At 41.9% G+C, this 18,913-nt stretch overlaps 1 protein-coding gene across 3 annotated transcripts in view; it reads left to right on the top strand.

The window, feature by feature from the left end:
• MTR (5-methyltetrahydrofolate-homocysteine methyltransferase) overlaps positions 1–18,913 on the top strand; it is a 52,191-nt gene that overhangs the window by 13,815 nt on the left and 19,463 nt on the right. For all 3 annotated transcript variants that reach the window (XM_072140738.1, XM_072140735.1, XM_072140737.1), the window contains exons 3-13: positions 1,183–1,272; positions 1,844–1,913; positions 3,037–3,129; positions 3,871–3,977; positions 9,772–9,831; positions 10,467–10,561; positions 12,569–12,669; positions 16,247–16,308; positions 16,714–16,781; positions 16,863–16,942; positions 17,485–17,597. In XM_072140738.1, the coding sequence (XP_071996839.1) occupies positions 1,183–1,272; positions 1,844–1,913; positions 3,037–3,129; positions 3,871–3,977; positions 9,772–9,831; positions 10,467–10,561; positions 12,569–12,669; positions 16,247–16,308; positions 16,714–16,781; positions 16,863–16,942; positions 17,485–17,597 (939 nt within the window). The remainder of the gene's footprint in view (positions 1–1,182; positions 1,273–1,843; positions 1,914–3,036; positions 3,130–3,870; positions 3,978–9,771; positions 9,832–10,466; positions 10,562–12,568; positions 12,670–16,246; positions 16,309–16,713; positions 16,782–16,862; positions 16,943–17,484; positions 17,598–18,913) is intronic.

Below are 18,913 nucleotides of genomic sequence, written 5' to 3' on the forward strand. Positions count from 1 at the left end.
ATGTGAATTGTCTTGCCTACACTTCACACTGCCACATTATGTTTAGTTGTGAGCTGTATTGGTGTCAGGCTGAGACTGAGCCAGAGCATTGGTTGAGCAGGAAGGCTCGTCAGCGGTGACGTGCCATGGATCTTGAATATAAACAGGGCTGTAACAGCGCGTGGAGCGGCCGGAAACATGCCGACGTGCGCACAGCACAGACCTACAAGGCATATACCCTAGTTACAATAGCCAGCAATAGTGACCCCTGATGAATTAAGGCAAAAGAAACGCGTGCAGCTTAGCAAATAGTGAGCGGTGTCTAGTCAGGCTTAACTAAAGAACAATTTAGCGAAGCATTACCTTAGCCTGGAACATTAATCAGTTTAGCTATAGCTGTTGGATGCCCTCGCCGGGGACACCCACAGTAGCGGTGAAAAGAGCGTAGACTTCCACAGCTAAATATCCCAGCATAAGCCTTCACTCAGGTAGCCATAACACGGTCTGAAACATATGATCGCAACCATTAGCTGTCTCCAGATATCCGGCAGCTTTACAGTATATAAGCTGCAGTGCTCGAATTAAACCTGAGACATAGCACTTTGGATTAGTTTCACCATATGGAGACAGCTATATGAGAGAGAGACTGAATGTGGGATGCTTTCCACACACGGCAGCCTTACAACATATAAGCTGACGTGTTTGAATCAAAGCTAAGGTTTAATGCTCTGGCTCAGTCTCAGCCTGACACCAATACAGCTCACAACTAAACATAATGTGGCAGTGTGAAGTGTAGGCAAGACAATTCACATACACTGCCACAATATATGCTTCTCAGTGGGAGGTTGATGTTTGGAAAACAACATAAAACATCAACTAGGGTAGAATGATATAAAAGCACAAAACTTACCCGCTACTTTTCCAGTACACTGAGTAAGAATGAATGTTTGTATGTCTGTACGTCTAGTCCTGTTGTTTTAGATATTAATAAAGAATAAAACTTATATTTTAATAATTTTTCCAAAATACCTCCACCAACAGTGAACTAATCCCATACCAGGAGTTATTTTTCAAAACGACTTACCGCGACACCTCTCAGTGATATTTGGCCATCTTTATAGCTGGCTAGTTAAGTCTCTCCTATTATCAGGATCACGCCTGCAGGTCATGTAAAAGTTAGATTTTGATTGTTTCTTCCTATAGGAGTATTTGCTTTGTGGAGCAGATATCGTGGAAACCAACACATTCAGCAGTACGAGTATTGCACAGGCGGACTATGGCCTTGAACATATGGTAAGATTCCCTGTTATCTGTGTGGTATGTGCTCACCCTGCAGCTGGAGTCGCCTTTCTGTCCAGATCTTATTGTACATTGTTACTGGGAAACAATTAGTTTATCTTATGAGAGAGACTTTATCAGAGGTAAACGTTTAACATCTTGAAGGGCTGGTTCACAAATCCTTCCATTGCACCTTATCTCTGTGTAGTCTCCACACCTGGTACCTGCAAAAAAAAAAAAAATTCTTAGATAAATGAGCTAGATGTGTACTAGCTCGTACATTTATCCAGGCTAAGAATTATGGAGGAGGGGGTAGAGGTGGGGGGTCGTATTTGTCTAATATAAATGCCATTTTATGAGCTGTACAAAAAACTGCTGAGGAGCCATTATCTTATTTTTTACTTTTACCACAATGGGTAAATCAATATCTCTAGCTCACAGCCACATCACTTTCTGTGTGTTCATGCACAAGGCGGTGGATTCCACGCTGCCCGGGCCACTGGCCGGCAAACGCCACACATTTGTGTGAATGAAGTCTTTTTTGAGGATTATTCAGGATTTCATTGATGTGTCTATTCATTTCCAGGCTTACCGCTTGAACAAAGTCTCTGCAGAAGTAGCAAGAAGAGCAGCAAATGATGTAACAAGTGAGACGGGTATGAACTTGTACATTATTTAGGTGTTTAAAGGTAAAATAAAAATACTGGAGCACTTTGAGTTTTTTTTTTTTTTTTTTAAAGGGAATGGCTCAAGATTTGTTATCATCTATACCAAGGGTCTTTTCCACTGATGGGCTAAGGGCTCTATTAACCTGGTAAAAATACAACATGTAGAGCCTGTCAGGTTGTCTGTATCCGGATTTTGACAAGTTTGATTTTGGAATTGTCATAGGTGTAAAGGGAACCTGTCAGCAGAAATTGACCTAATAAACCACTACTAGTATGATGTCAAGTAGCTGAACACCTTCCAGATGATATTTCTTTTATGACCCAGTATAGTGGCATCATCCAGAAAATCAACTTTAAAGTGAGATGTAAATTGTTTGTTTATAGTCCGGGAGGCAGAGATTCTAACACCTGAAGTCAATATCTCTTCCTTAGAAAACCCTCTTCACTGCGATTAAAGGTCCTGCATCTAGGGACATCAGATCTCCATCCGTCACAGAGGAGGAGGCGGCGTTCTGAGCTCCCCACCTTGACTTCAGTGTTAATCTCTCCACCTCCCTGACTTTATACAACCAATTTACATCTCACTTCAAAGTTGATTTTCTGGATGATGCCACCACACTGGGCCATAAAAGAAACAAAGAATAGAAGGCATTATACTGCTTGACAATATACTAGTACAGGCAGTACCCGGGTTACGTATAAGATAGGTTCTGTAGGTTTGTTCTTAAATTGAGTTTGTATGTAAGTCAGAACTATGTACTTTATCATTGTAATCCCAGTCAAACATTTTTTGGTCTCTGTGACAATTGGATTTTAAAAATGTTGGATTGTCATAAGAACCAGGATTAACACTAAAGCTTCATTACAGACACCTGTGATACCTGTTACAGCTGTTTATTGTAACCTAGGACTAAAGTACAGTAAACTACCAACATCCAGAGGTCCATTTGTAACTAGGGGTCGTAAGTAAGTCAGGTATTCTTAAGTAGGGGGCCGTCTGTAGTGGTTTATTAGGCCAATTGCTGATGACAGGTTCCCTTTAACCTCATGGCCTAATTTTCAGCACAACAATTGATTTCCTGCTAATCACAGCACCTTTTCATTATTTTAGGAATAAAGAGATATGTAGCAGGAGCAATGGGGCCAACAAATAAGACGCTCTCTGTTTCCCCTTCTGTTGAGAGACCAGACTACAGAAATATCAGTAAGTTTGTGTGTATGTGTTATGACTGCTTTTTATGCACAGTACAACATTAAATCACATAATGGGTATCACAATGTTGTACTTTTGTTTCTTCTTTTAAAGAGGACATCTCGCCTCTCATCATTATACTAAATCATCATCATCATAATCATTATTATACTACCGTAAATACTTTTATTTCCAAATAAATTAACAATTCTGCCACATCTTTCCCTCCTGGGAATGTATGAATGTAATGACTACTGGGTAGTCCCCCTAATATGTTTTGGGGTAGCTGTAGATGATGTGTAAACTGCACATGATACAATAGTATTTTATTAAATGAGATTTTGAAATTCTTATACTTGGTACTGATTTATCTTTTGGAAATTGACATGCAGTATGGCCTTTTTTATGTACTGGCTGTCAATTTTCTGTGGCAATTTGATACAGATTTTCATTAAAGAAAATCATCCATCATGATAAACCAGGGTCACTTACTTATAGATCCAGGCACCATGACTGTGGTAATCTTCTTATATTTGTTATCCATGGCCTCCCTAAAATCAATGTTTAAAATTAAGCTAATTTGTGCTCTTTGACCATGGATAGGTTTGCATCGGGTGTCAGATTATTGATAACTTATAGTGAAAATAGTACAAATATACCAGTCAGAAGAGGAGAGGGGGACTTGTTAATATCTAGAGACCAGAGACTTCGTCTTCTTTTGGTTAATGCTCTTTGGGTTGCTTTGTTTTTCAGCATTTGATGAGCTTGTGGATGCTTATGCGGAACAGGCAAGAGGTCTTTTGGATGGTGGGGCGGACATTTTACTGGTGGAAACTATTTTTGATACTGCTAATGCAAAAGTAAGTGAAACATTTATGTGAGCTCTATGGGAAAAGTATTGTCCAAAATATAATTTTATATATATATATTTTTCTACTAGAAAATACTCTACATCAGTACATATACATAGCTTATGTCTGCTATCAAGTTGTAGCTCTATTTAAATGTTTGAGACGGGGTTCCCTTGCCACTTACAACATGTGGACTGGTGCAGCACTGTAAACAAGTATAATAAATCAGGGCCGCTTACTCTAGTAACTGGTAATCTTATATTTGTTATTCATGAACTCCTTCAATTTTTAAAATGATTCCAATTATGTCCTTGGGGTGGTGTCGGAGCCCCTCCATGCTTCTGCTTCACAGGCTGTAACACTGTCTTCCCCTCCCCCTCAGCACTTTCCGCCTCCATGTGCCTGTTGTAAACTCAGATGGGAGTCTTGGAACACAGTGGAAGGTGGGGGGGGGGGAGTGCTTCTGTACAGTCTAACACCCTGTGAAACTACAGCTTGGAAGGGCTCTGGTAACGGCCTTCTGGCTAATTGGCATCATTTTATGTTGAGTTTAGAAGTTTTAGTTTTAAATATATATTTTTTCGGATTTCTTTTTCTCACTATATTTAAAGGGAATCTACCACTTTTGCAGCAACTATATGAACCAAAGGCAGTCATTGCTCAGCATTTTCACAGTGATCCTGGGTCATATCTTGAATAGCCTCAAAAATTTTTACTTTCACCAGGGGTGCTCTGGGGTACTCTGTGCTCTGCTTCTAATTATGCTGCACTCCTTCCTCCTATGAGATTCTATCCTCTCCCTCTGATTCTTTCTCAGAAAGCCAGTGACCTCACCCTGCGCCGCACATGGACATTGGTATCATGCAGCTCCTGCTGCGGCAAAACAACGCGGAGGCGGCTGCGGGAAAAGGAGACCTGACTGGCCTCGCATTTTTTTTTATTACTAAAACAAAGGTTACACTATGAACCTATCCACCTAAACAGAGGGAATGATATACACTATAGCCGTGATATAAAAGAATATCCTTTAGGTTACACTAGCCCATTCAAGCTGTAGTGCAAATATGTCTTTCTGCTTTTTCTAAGAATTTGCATTACAATATAACTGTATGTTATAACTTATCTTGCACCCTGACCGATTCCGCTGGTTAGTCCTAGGGGTTGGGCTTTGGTTTGGATGCATTTCAAAAAACAAGTGCTCAGTTCTCAGCTAAGAGTCACATGTTCTTTTTTTTTTTTTTTTTTTTTGTAATGCATCCAAACCAAAGCCCAACCCCTGGGGCCACACAGAGGATTCTATTGGGGTGCAAGGTAAGTTATAACACACAATTATATTGTAATGCAAATACTTAGAAAAGGTAGAAAGGCATATATGTAATGCAGTTGGAATGCGCTTTTGCAGCCTGTCTTTAGTGAAAATGAGGTACCTGGTGACAGGTTCCCTTTAAAAGACGTCCTCCACTGTAGTCTATTATATCCTAAGGCTGCATTCACACTACCGCAAAGGGGATGTATAAATGGCCGACGTATATACGGCCGATATACGTCCCCCATAGACGGCAATGGGCGCGCGGCGCCCTACGGGAGCGGTGCTGTGCCACACACGTGCGGCACCGTACTGCTCCGTGCCCCGTGAAAAAAATAGGACATGTCCTATTTTTTCAGGGCATACGGCGCCGTGCGCCATATATCCCTATGGAGAGGGGCGGGGGTGAGCAGCGCTCTTCCCCTCCTCCTCTCCCCGCACGCTGCCGTGTGCCCGCCGTGCTACATTACGGCGGGCACCGGTCGTGTGAATCCAGCCTAAGGCTGTAGTGATCTCTTTATGATACCCTGTCTGTAATACAAGCTCATGTTTATGTAGCAAACAAGTCATGTTGATGGTTGAACCTGATGAACCTTCAGCTGAGAACATGCAGATGGTGCAATATGTACAATGTGCACGGTGCTGCCACCATGTACTGAATCCTGCATCGGCCTGATATATCTAGGCACAAGAGCACTAGGTGAAACGTCCAGTAAATTAGTGTTCTACCCCATGTATTACACAGCAGCAATACTTTTGTTGTTACATGTTCATGTGCAATATCTGCTCAGTGAGCACGAAAACACAGCGTAACCGCTAACACGATTCCATTACTGGCACGCGCTACCCCAGTGATTATTAACAGTTTCAGGGCCAGAGTGATTTGTGTCCTAACAACCAAACGCAAAGTTCTGGGGGTTTTTTTCTGTGTGATCTTTTAATGGCTAACATTTTGACCTTTTTTTTTTCTTTTTCTTGTCTGAATTTTTGTTTTCAAGCAAAACTTTGCTTAATGGTTGACAAAACACAAAAAATATATATATTTTTTGGATTTTTCACTCTTGCTATATATTTTTATCTTGATATAACTTGGTTTTGTATCACATCCTTTCTTTTATGGTATGTCTCAAAAGATTTTTTTTTTTTTCCGGTTATTTTTTTATTTTGTTCATTTGGCTTTTCCACTGTAACTTGGGTCGTAATGCAGCTCCAGTTATGTGTGGAAGGTTTACTTTGTAGTGACATTTGTCACTATTTTGGGATGTGCTGGATTTAGACAGCCCCAGCAGCAGCCTCTCTGTACTGGTATCCCAGTGGCCTTGTGTTCATTCTCTTCTGCCTCTGTTCGTTGCACGGAAAACACTGTTAATTTTGTTAAATTCACTTTGAGCCTTTTGTAAGAATTTCTTCTGGAAAACCTCTTTAGCACTCGCGTGGATATTATATGATATTTATGATAATGCCACTACGTCACCGACATGTAATGTTGCTCTCTCAAAGTTCACTTCCAACACATTGTTTTAAAGTCCATGATGTTCAGGGAACTTGTGGAGCTGACATATAGTAAAACCTCATGTAGTATGGAGCTCATTCATTATGCAGCATTATACATATGCACTTAAGATAAAAAGCTAATTCAATAAATGACAAATAGTTTTACAGTCTTTTAATATGGTGGCACTTCTGTGTTTCTGCATTTTATCCTCCAGTAGTTAAAACTGATGCAGAAGAAACACATTATAGATCCTTACCACTACATTTAACCTCTACAAAGCTCCACCAGTGCCTTGTAGAGGCTAAAATCCCTAATACCTTTATTCTATAAATTATCCTTCTGAAAAAATTAATTACCATGTTTTTTTGGACTATAAGGCGCACCGGATTATAAGGTGCACCATCAATAAATGCCGGCTAAAACATCTAGCTTCATATATAAGGCACACCAAATTTTAAGGCGCATCTAATTATAAGGATGAATGACTCGCAAGTGGCAGACCTGTGAACAGCTCAAGGCAGCTGTTGCTCCTTATAGTCCGAAAAATATGATATACACTCACCGGCCACTTTATTAGGTACACCTGTCCAACTGCTCGTTAACACTTAATTTCTAATCATCACATGGCAGCAACTCGGTGCATTTAGGCATGTAGACATGGTCAAGACAATCTCCTGCAGTTCAAACCGAGCATCAGTATGGGGAAGAAAGGTGATTTGAGTGCCTTTGAACGTGGCATGGTTGTTGGTGCCAGAAGAGCTGGTCTGAGTATTTCAGAAACTGCTGATCTACTGGGATTTTCACGCACAACCATCTCTAGGGTTTACAGAGAATGGTCTGAAAAAGAAAAAACATCCAGTAAGCGGCAGTTCTGTGGGCGGAAATGCCTTGTTGATGCCAGAGGTCAGGGGAGAATGGGCAGACTGGTTCGAGCTGATAGAAAGGCAACAGTGACTCAAATCGCCACCCGTTACAACCAAGGTAGGCAGAAGAGCATCTCTGAACGCACAGTACGTCGAACTTTGAGGCAGATGGGCTACAGCAGCAGAAGACCACACCGGGTGCCACTCCTTTCAGCTAAGAACAGGAATCTGAGGCTACAATTTGCACAAGCTCATCGAAATTGGACCGTAGAAGATTGGAAAAACGTTGCCTGGTCTGATGAGTCTCGATTTCTGCTGCGACATTCGGATGGTAGGGTCAGAATTTGGCGTCAACAACATGAAAGCATGGATCCATCCTGCCTTGTATCAACGGTTCAGGCTGGTGGTGGTGGTGTCATGGTGTGGGGAATATTTTCTGGGCACTCTTTGGGCCCCTTGGTACCAATTGAGCATCGTTGCAACGCCACAACCTACCTGAGTTTTGTTGCTGACCATGTCCATCCCTTTATGACCACAATGTACCCAACATCTGATGGCTACTTTCAGCAGGATAATGCGCTATGTCATAAAGCTGGAATCATCTCAGACTGGTTTCTTGAACATGACAATGAGGTCACTGTACTCAAATGGCCTCCACAGTCACCAGATCTCAATCCAATAGAGCAGTGATTTTCAACCTTTTTTGAGCCACGACACACTTTTTATACTTAGAATATCCTGGGGCACACCACCAACCAAAATAGCACAAAATGACACTAAAACAGTCATATTATACATATAGTCTAAATTTATTTTACTCACTCATTGTGAAACTTGGGCCTGTTTTGATAAACACAAAAGGGATATCCTGGCAGGAATGGTGGAAAGACACACACGAAGCTCTTCCTCAACAGTTCTTAGTTTCTCCCTGTTTTTAGTATATGGTGCTGATTATTATGTGGCTCATATACTGCAATATACAGGGGTACAATGAGAAGTACTATGGCCATGAGGCCAGAGTACAAGTGCCAGGTCATATACTCAGCATATGAGCTGTTAGTACCAGCTCATATGCTGAGTATTCTGCCAACAGTTCATATACTCAGGCAAAAGCTCATATAGTCAGCATTATTAGTGGGCATTACCTTGGCGCTGGGCAAATGCGAGAGTCTCTCCACTCTCAGGATGATGCGCCAGCCTCGGTGACGTCATTTTGTCGCGAGAGGTTCAATGCTTGCGCTTGTGTTATTGTACACGTCTCCTACATTGTAAGAAGCCGAGACTACGCATCGCTGCACATTGCCAGGAAGCAAAACACAGGGGGCACCATAGTTTGGGGAACTTTCCCTGCGGCACACCCGACCATGTGTCGCGGCACACAGGTGGAAAATCACTGCAATAGAGCATCTTTGGGATGTGATGGAACGGGAGATTCGCATCATGGATGTGCAGCCGACAAATCTGCGGCAACTGTGTGATGCCATCATGTCAATATGGACCAAAATCTATGAGGAATGCTTCCAGCACCTTGTTGAATCTATGCCACGAAGAATTGAGGCAGTTCTGAAGGCAAAAGTGGGTCCAACCCGTTACTAGCATGGTGTACCTAATAAAGTGGCCGGTGAGTGTATATTTAAGTAAATAAAGCAGAAGTGCTTTGGTGGACCTTGTATCACAGCCATCTCCAGCCCAACTACTTCTCCTCCACCAAAATGCTATGAACTATTAGGTGGGAGTGTGGTGTGCTGCATTACAACTGATCAAAAATTAGTGATTCTATGCTAAGAATAGATATTATTTATTTTTATCCCTTTTAATTTATAGGACCTTTTATACTGTTTAAAAAAAAAAAAAATATTATGTTGGCGGGCAGATGAAATTGCCAAATATGTGTTGCATTTGTTAGGCTGAAATGTCCCCATATTCTGTGAATTTCAGCAATACTTCAATGAAACGCAAGCACAGGCTCCCTAATTCACTAGAAGAAAAATTGCCCAAAATGTAAAATTTGATCCAGATTAATGTCATATTTGATTCTCGCTGTCTTTATTGCAGTTTTGCTGCTAAAATTGCAAACCTTTCTTCCATTTCCCTCTAGTGTGCAGTAATTGATGTGGTTTGTTCTTGTCGTTTCTACAGGCGGCTCTCTTTGCTATCCAGAAATTGTTTGAAGAGGATTACAAGCCCAGACCTATATTTGTAAGTATTACTGGCGGACTTCTACAACATTTCCAGGCATAACTCTCTGGTATGTAGACTCCATGTATGCTTCTGTGTCTTCTAGAGATAAACCATGATGAAGGAGTCTAAGATAATTCACATCACTATTTCCCCATAGGAGAAATATTTTGGTTAACAGAATCAAGCATGATAAACCAGAGACGCTTTTAAAACTATGCTAATAAGCTTCAGGGACTACCATAGCCCTTCTGTGATCTGGCTTAATACTGTCTAACTCCCCCCTTCCCTTTCACTCCCCCCTCCCCCACACCCCAAGCAGGTGTTCCCAGAGGCCCTTACGGCTATATCTTCACAAGCTGTTGTAATAAGGAGGGAGATAGTAGAGGGAGACATGTTCTACTCATTATAACAGCCTGTGAATGTGCAGCATTGAGGGGCTCTGGTAACACCCACCTCAGGAGCCCTTCAGGCTCAACACTACCCCTTATTCCATTTACTCACCAGTATGTTCAGGATAGGCTCAGTATGTAGTGCATTGTTTTTATTGAACATATTGCTTACCCCTTTTATACTGAGCTGACTTATTTACTTATTATAGGTGTCATTGTGTTGTAATTTACATTTTTTTTTTTTTTTTCAACTGCAACAATTAGATTTCGGGGACCATTGTAGACAAAAGCGGGCGAACACTTTCTGGTCAAACAGGAGAGGCATTTGTGATAAGTGTCTCACATACTGAGCCAATGTGGTAAGAGACCCTGTATTTGTGGATATATACAGTATGTTTACTTTTCCTTTCCTGAATTGTAACAATTTTGTTTTTCTTGCTCCTACAACTTAAAGGTTTACATATTTTGGTTCATCTGGATGTTGTGTTGTTTCTTTGGGGACAGCCTAAATAGCAGAGATTAAAGGAAATCTACCATTTCAGATCGTCGGTGTAAGCTGTAAACACCGAGCACCAGCTCAGGGTGAGCTGGTGCCGGTGCTTAGTTTCGTTAGTGTTATAAACCGCGGTATCGCGGTTTTAACACTTTTTAAACTTTATAGCAGAAGCCGCTTCGGCGCTGCGCGCGACCGTGTGCGCGCAACGCCTGCGGCATTTCCTATGTAGGCGCGCGCACGATCGTGCGCGCGCAGCGCCGAAGCAGTTTCTGCTATAAAGTTTAAAAAGTGTTAAAACCGCGATACCGCGGTTTATAACACTAACGAAAGTAAGCACCGGCACCAGCTCACCCTGAGCTGGTGCTCGGTGTTTACAGCTTACACCGACGATCTGAAATGGTAGGTTTCCTTTAAGGAACTCTTGGGGCTTATTCATCAGATGTGTTCGCTGCGCATCTGCAAAAATCATGAACGTGTGATATCTGTATACAATACATATTGTATCTGCATCAGTTTTTTTCACGTCCGAATGTAATCCGTTTTTTCACATCTGCAAAAAAAAAAAAAAACGGATGGGTTTTTTATCTCCTTTTTGCCCTGCCCGGTTAGTTTCCTAGCAACAGTTGATCCATTGATTTCTATGGAGGTCTGAGGTTTGCATGTGAAAAATATTGTGCATGCAGCATTTTCTCGATGTCCGCACATCTGTGAAAATATCTGACGTGTGAACAGACCCATATGAATCAATGGGTCAGTATGCCATCTGTCAAAAAACTGCATAGAGTGCGAACATCAAAAACGCCTGTCTTACCGGTTGAAGAGGGAGAACAGTACGCCAGAGCTACTAGTATGAAAAAAACTCATCCTGGCTGTTTAACCCCTTAGATGTCATGGTACATAGGGTACATGAGTTTTTTTTCATACTAGTAGCTCTGGCTTACTGTTCTCCCTCTTCAACTGGTAAGACGGCCGTTTTTGATGTCACACTCTATGCAGCGGCATATAAGGGGTTATTATAGGAATAGCAATTAAACCTATAATGAAAAAGAAAAGCGCTGTAATTGTGCCATTTCTGTATTTCTATGGGCCTGGATAATACATTTTGTTTTTAGTCACCAGGTGAACGGTGTAAAATTAAGCTTATAAACACACTGATTTTTTTCCTTTTTTTTTTTTTTTTTTCCTCCTAGTCAGGGTTAATAAGTGAGATGTATGTATCCCTAAATGGTAGCATCAAACTCCACAGTTTGTGGCAAAAAAACCAAAACCTAATACAGCCACATTGATGGAAAAATAAAAAAGTTTGATATGGGACGCTGAAAAGAAAACCTTAGGGATTGATTTTATAAGGACCATATCACAATATCATAATACTTTTTTTTTTTTTAAGTATTTTTTTATTTATTTTAACAAACAATAAAGTTATATACAGTAATTTGTGTTGCAACCTAACATACTTGATTGCATAGTGATCAGTGGACATATATTTTGAACATTACAACTGAGTTGATCAATTAGTCGTACATTAGGTAGATCTTTATTAATGTTCAGCTATCTTTTCAACCTTACTTACTGATAATGTGTTAGTAAGCTCTGTATGTCCCTAATATCAGAGCTGTGTCTTGTACTGATCCGTGCACATCTGTCTCCGTACATGTCCCCACACATCAGATTATCCACCCCTAGAAGTGTACTGATATCACACTATAACTCTTATCTCATATTTTAATATAGGATGACATATGTATAATGTATAATGGTTTCAGTGCTTTCTATTAAAGAACCTCTTCAAACTAATAATTGTTTAGATGACGTTAAAATTTACTTTTGGTATATTTCCTTTTTTTTTTTTTTTTCTTTCATTTGTAAGCATTGGCTTAAACTGTGCTCTGGGAGCTGTGGAAATGAGACCTTTTATTGAAGCCATTGGAAAATGCACAACATCCTATGTTATCTGTTATCCAAATGCAGGTGAGTATTTGCTGTACACTGTTTGCACTTGCGTGTGGAGACTTATAGCTATGGACGCTCCACTAGGGGATTCTGGGAAAACATGCAAATAAGCATTCTGGGATGGGACAAGGATAACCACGTCTCTTTTAGATTAAGAGCGACATAGAAGGGTTTTGTTGCTATTGGCCGTAAGACTTTGATATCTTTATTAACCCCTTAACGCTCTGCGTCGTAGCTCTACGGCGCAGAGGTATAAGGGATGTATGAAGAGGGCTCACGGGCATATTGCAGCAAACCCCCACCGCTAATAACCGCTATTAACCCTTTCAACACTATTACGATCACCACGCCCCCGAACGTCAATGGGGGGGGGCGCCGATCGGTTGCCATGGTAGCCTCGGGTCTTCGTTTGACCCGAGACTATCTGGCAATTGCAGATTCGTTACAATGAGCCAGTGGCTCATTGTAATGAATGTGCTGCAAAAATGCCATATATTGCAATACAGAAGTATTGCAGTATATGGTAGGAACGATCTGACTATCTAGGGATAATGTACCCTAGATGGTCTAAAAAATAGTGAAAAAAAAAAAAAGTTTAAAAAATATTTATAAAATATTAAAAGTTCAAATCACCCCCCTTTCCCTAGAATGGATATAAAACATAATAAACAGTAAAAATCACAAACATATTAGGTATCACTGCGTCCCAAAATGCCCGATCTATCAAAATATAAAAACGGTTACGGGTGGCGGTGACCTCCGAGGCGGGAAATGGCGCCCAAATGTCCAAAATGCGACTTTTACACCTTTTTACATAACATAAAAAATGATCAAAATGTCGCACAAAATGGTAGCAATGAAAACGTCTCCTCATTTCGCAAAAAATGACCCCTCACACATCTCCGTGCGCCAAAGTATGAAAAAGTTATTAGCGTCAGAAGATGGCAAAAAAAATTTTTTTCTTTTTTGTACACATTCGTTTAATTTTTGAAAATGTATTAAAACACAATAAAACCTATATAAATTTGGTATCACCGCGATCGCACCGAACCAAAGAATAAAGTGGGCGTGTTATTTGGAGTGAAGAGTGAAAACTGAGCCCACAAGCACGTGACGCACGTGCTGGTTTTTTTTCAATTTTTCCACATTTGGAATTTTTTTCAGCTTCGCAGTACATGGCATGTTAAAATAAATATCATCACGGGAAAGTAAAATTTGTTACGCACAAAATAAGCCCTCACACAGGTCTGTACACGTAAAAATGAAAAAGTTATGGATTTTTGAAGTTGGAGAGCGAGAAATGAGCCGAAAAACCCTGCGTCCTTAAGGGGTTAAGGATGTATGAAGAGGGCTGACAAGGTGAGTCCTCTTCAAACAGACATTAGGTATGCTGCATATCGCAGGAAACTCCCATTGCCAACATCCGCGGTCGGTCCTAGCATCTATCACGATAGTTACACCCTTGATTGCCACCGCTGGCACTTGAAAGGAGAAGCCGAAGGGGCCCCGCCATCTTAGTGAGATGGGTGCTTCCTGTGATGCCATCAATGAGCCGGCGATCGGTAGCTATGACAGATTGGGGGCTTTGTCAGACCCCAGGCTGAATGGCTTCTGAAGATTTATTGTAATGAATCCTATGTAAAAATGCTATGTACTGCAATACAGTAGTATTGCAGTATATGGAAGGAACGATCAGACCATATAGGGTTAAAGTACCCTAAAGGGTCTAAAAAAATAAGTTAAAAAAATAAAAGTAATAAAAAATGATATAAAACTAGAACTTGTACAAAACGAAATAAACAGTAAAAATAAAAAAAACATGGGTATCGGTTAGGTATCGCCGCGTCCCAAAATGCCTGATCCATAAAAATATAAAAAATTATTGCCAGAGGGGAACCACATAACAGAAAATAGCACCCAAATGTCTGGAACGTGACTTTTACACCATTTTACATGCGCACTGTGAAAGTCGTAAAAACTGAGCCCACAAGAAAGTGATGGAAATGCAATTTTTTCCAGTTTCCCTGTAAATTACAGAGTTAGGCTACATTCACGCTGCTGTTGCCCGCCATGCCATAGCGCCGCTCACCCCTGCCCCTCTCCACAGGAATATATGGCACGCATCGCTGTATTCCAGAGAGTGAGAGGACATGTCCTATCTTTCTACGGGGTCCGGAGCGTTACGGTGCCTCATGTGTGCTGCACTGCACTGCTTCTGTTGGGCGCTGTGGGCCCATTGCCGTCTATGGGGGACGTATATCTGTCGGCCGTATATACGTTCCCCATATGGCAGTGTGAATGTAGCCTTATAGATTTTTGAATGTGGGGCGAGAAAAATGATGGAAAAATCACTGTGTTCTTAAGGGGTTAACAACTGAAATCACAACACTTTTACAGATCACTCATATGACTGATATCACTAGCTCCCTTAAAGCAAACCACACCTTTAAATAAACTCGGCAGTAATCAGTAGTCCAGGGTGTGTGCATGAGGAATAACACCATCTCTAGTCATTGTGTGACGGGCAGCAATCCTCTTTGTGCTGGTGGGTGGGACGTAGCGGCGCTGTTATACCGGAATATATAGGGTACGTTCTATATTGTTCCATGCACGGTCATGGTGTAGTGAGACGTCTTTGGTGAACGAGATCTGTCTGCAAATTGTGTTCCCCAAAATGTCTGTGTCCAAGAGGCCTTGAGCTTGGTTCACGCTTCTGTTAATTCTTTAGTTATTCTTTACGCTTATTGTTAGCCATAGTGGTAGAACTGATGTTTGTCCATGTATTTAACGGATAGCACATAGACTAATTCATTTCAATTGGCTTATACACACACAGCCGTAGTGACCTTGGATCTGCCTGTGAGCTGTCGGGCTGAGCCGCTCTGATTCCTGCCTGTGTTTTCATCTTGGTCAGTCTTTATGTTGTCATCCACGTGGAAATGGACTGCAATCCCAGATGATGCATGGGCCGCAAATAACAGATTTGTGGAACTATTGTTTTCGGTGTGAGATTTGTACGAAAAAAGTCAGCGAAAAATCTATGCTAAGCTCTGTCTACCTAGCAGGATGGACAGCAGCTATGTCTCCACCCAGCAGCTCAGAAACTACAGATGTTAGCTAGAACCTGCAGAGATGAGAACTGCTGGAAAATGAATACTATGAACTATTGAGTTATTATATAGTTTTTTTAAGGGTAAGATGGATAGTGTTCAGAAATACAAATATTTAACCAGTGTCTCCTCTGCATAGGTCTGCATGGGATGAGGAACAAAAGCGAGCAATGTTTACTTCATTTACAAATGCAGGAAAGTGGTGAATGATGTATGAATGTAAGAGAGAATTAGAAGTGCTGGACCCATATACATTAGTGGAGCACTTGCACCCGTCCAGCCAACAGCACATGCGTGAAATGGAGTAATTTTCTGTCATCCAAACACGTGTCTAGTTGTTTAGGGTGTACAGTATGGCCCTATGGATATTTACAGGAAATTTGACTAGGCTACATCGCTACATTCCTGACTACTATCTATTATTTGTTTTTACTAAATATAATACGGTTTAATACGTTTTTTCCTCTTTTCTTTCATACATTCAGGTCTCCCTAACACCTTTGGTGGTTACGATGAAACTCCAGAAGTGACGGCTAAGCACATTCGGGTAACCTGTCATGCTAGTGTTATATATTAATGTACAGTATTCGCTGATCTATGATCATGGAGTTAAAAAAGGTTTAGGCTACTGGGTATCACGTTTATGACTTATTGTCTTCCTTATTTTCCATAAAGTGATTCCCCTTTTAAAGGAAATCTTTCATCAAAATCAAGCATGATAAACCAGGGAAACTTGGCGATAGATCCAGGCACACAATTATGCTAATGAGCCTGAAGGGCTACCTTATAGCCCCTCTTTGATCTGACTTTACTCTGCCGCACCCTGATAAGGTATCCCCTCAGTCACACCTCCTGGATCTAGGAGGAATAGCCACTGGTTTATCATGCTCGATTTTGATGGTTGATTTCATCTAACATTTTGTATTATTCCTAATGCGTGTTTCATTCTTAGGACTTTGCTGTGGATGGTTTGGTGAACATAGTTGGGGGCTGCTGTGGAACCACTCCAGCACATATCAGGTAACGCTACAGAAATAATTTTTTCTATTCTTAACATTTTTCCCTTAATGAAAGCTAAAATGTTTTTTTTGTTTCTTTCAGAGAGATTGCAGAAGCAGTCAAGCACTGCAAACCAAGAGTTCCTCCTTCCTCCGTGTTTGAGGGCCACATGCAGCTCTCTGGTGCGTATGCTGAGAAACTTTGAAATCTGACATTGTGATATTTCGATTTAATATTTTACTACTCTGGGAAGAAAAATGTCTATGAAATTAAACAAAGTCTTAAAGGCGTTGTCCACTTTTCAGCAAGTAATTAATATTGCCTGTGTAAAGAAAAATTGTACAATTTTAACATATACTTTATGTATTTATTCCTCACTGTTTTCTAGATCTCTGCTTGCTGTCATGCAGCAGGAAGCTTCATTGTTTACTTTTAAGCTAGTTGCAATTAACTGTGCATTTTAGTTAACTTTCTATGGAGAATAAAGACCTTAATGGATGAATGAGAAGGAAATTGTCACTAGGTGTTACCTTTTCTGTAGTAAAAGGGATGTGTCCACATGGGTTCTGATGCTGTCAGCCCATAAAGACAAGACATAACTGCTGTATTTGTAATTGTCTGCTGTGAATAAATGAATAACAATTGTTCAACTGCATGAATGAACCCTAGATAATTGCTACAATCCTTATCTGTCAATGAATTGGGTTTGGTTTTCCTTGCACAGGTTTGGAGCCATTTAGAATGGGGCCTTATACTAATTTTGTTAATATTGGGGAGCGATGCAATGTTGCTGGATCCAGAAGATTTGCCAAGCTCATTATGGCGGGAAGTTATGAGGTAAGTTGTTTTGAAATATTTATTCACTTATTTTTGGTTTACAGTAAGTATTGTTATATGGCAAGGTTTCTTAGTACAGGCGGTCCCCTACTTAAGAACACTCGACTTACATACGACCCCTAGTTACAAACAGACCTCTGGATATTGGTAATTTATTGTACTTTAGTCCTAGGCTACAATAAACAGCTATAACAGATATCACAGGTGTCTGTAATGAAGCTTTAGTGTTAATCCTGATTCTTATGACAATCCAACATTTTTAAAATCCAATTGTCACAGAGACCAAAAAAATTCTGGCTGGGATTACAATGATAAAATATACAGTTCCGACTTACATACACGTTCAACTTAAGAACAAACCTACAGACCAGGCCCGGCGCCAGCACCCGGCCAACCCGGGCAAGTGCCGGGGCCCCGGGGTACTGGAGGGGCCCACTCGGGCCCCCGGATCAATTGTACCAGTGTCGCTATAAGACACTGGTACAATTGATCACCATCCGGATCGATAATTTTTCTGCCTCTATGCTGCGCTGGTCGGGAGCGCAGCATAGAGGCAGAATCTAAAACTCACCTGTCCCGGATCCCACAATGCGGTGCTCCGCAGGGTATGCGACGGCTCTGAAGCCGGCGCACATGATGACGTCATCGGGTCACGTGTGCCGGCTTCAGATCCGGCGCGTACGGGAGGCCCAGGCCGAAGACAGCTGCAGGTGCTGCGCCGGGGGAACCAGGACAGGTAAAATACTTCTTTCCCGGAGGGGGGGTTTCAGTGTGTCCGAAGGGGGAAGGGGGAAGGGGAAGGGGGAGGGGGAGGGATGGGGTCAGTGTGTATACAGGGGGAGAGGGGGGGTCAGTGTGTCCGCGGGGGGAGGGATGGGGTCACTGTGTATACAGGGGGAGAAGGGGGGTCAGTGTGTCAGCAGGGGGGGGGGGTGTTTCAGTGTGTCTGCAGGGGGAGGGGGGGTTCAGTGTGTCCGCAGGGGGGGTGAGGGGGTCAGTTTGTCCGCAGGTGGAAGGGGGGGTGTCAGTGTGTCCGCAGGGGAGGGGGGGTGGTCAGTGTGTCCGCAGGGGAGGGGGGGTGGTCAGTGTGTCCGCAGGGGAGGGGGGGTGGTCAGTGTGTGGGGAGGGGGGGGGGGGGAAGTGTGGCCACTGGAGGGTGGCCCACGGAGGGGCCCACTAAGGCTCTGTCGCCCAGGGGCCCACTAAAACCTGGAGCCGGCCCTGCTACAGACCCTATCTTGTATATAACCCGGGGACTGCCTGTATATAGCATTGTTCTTATGCTTTTCGCATGGAGCAAGTTGTGTAAAATGTGC

This window comes from Engystomops pustulosus, chromosome 3 (genome assembly GCF_040894005.1).
Source record: "Engystomops pustulosus chromosome 3, aEngPut4.maternal, whole genome shotgun sequence".
Lineage (NCBI taxonomy): Eukaryota > Metazoa > Chordata > Amphibia > Anura > Leptodactylidae > Engystomops > Engystomops pustulosus.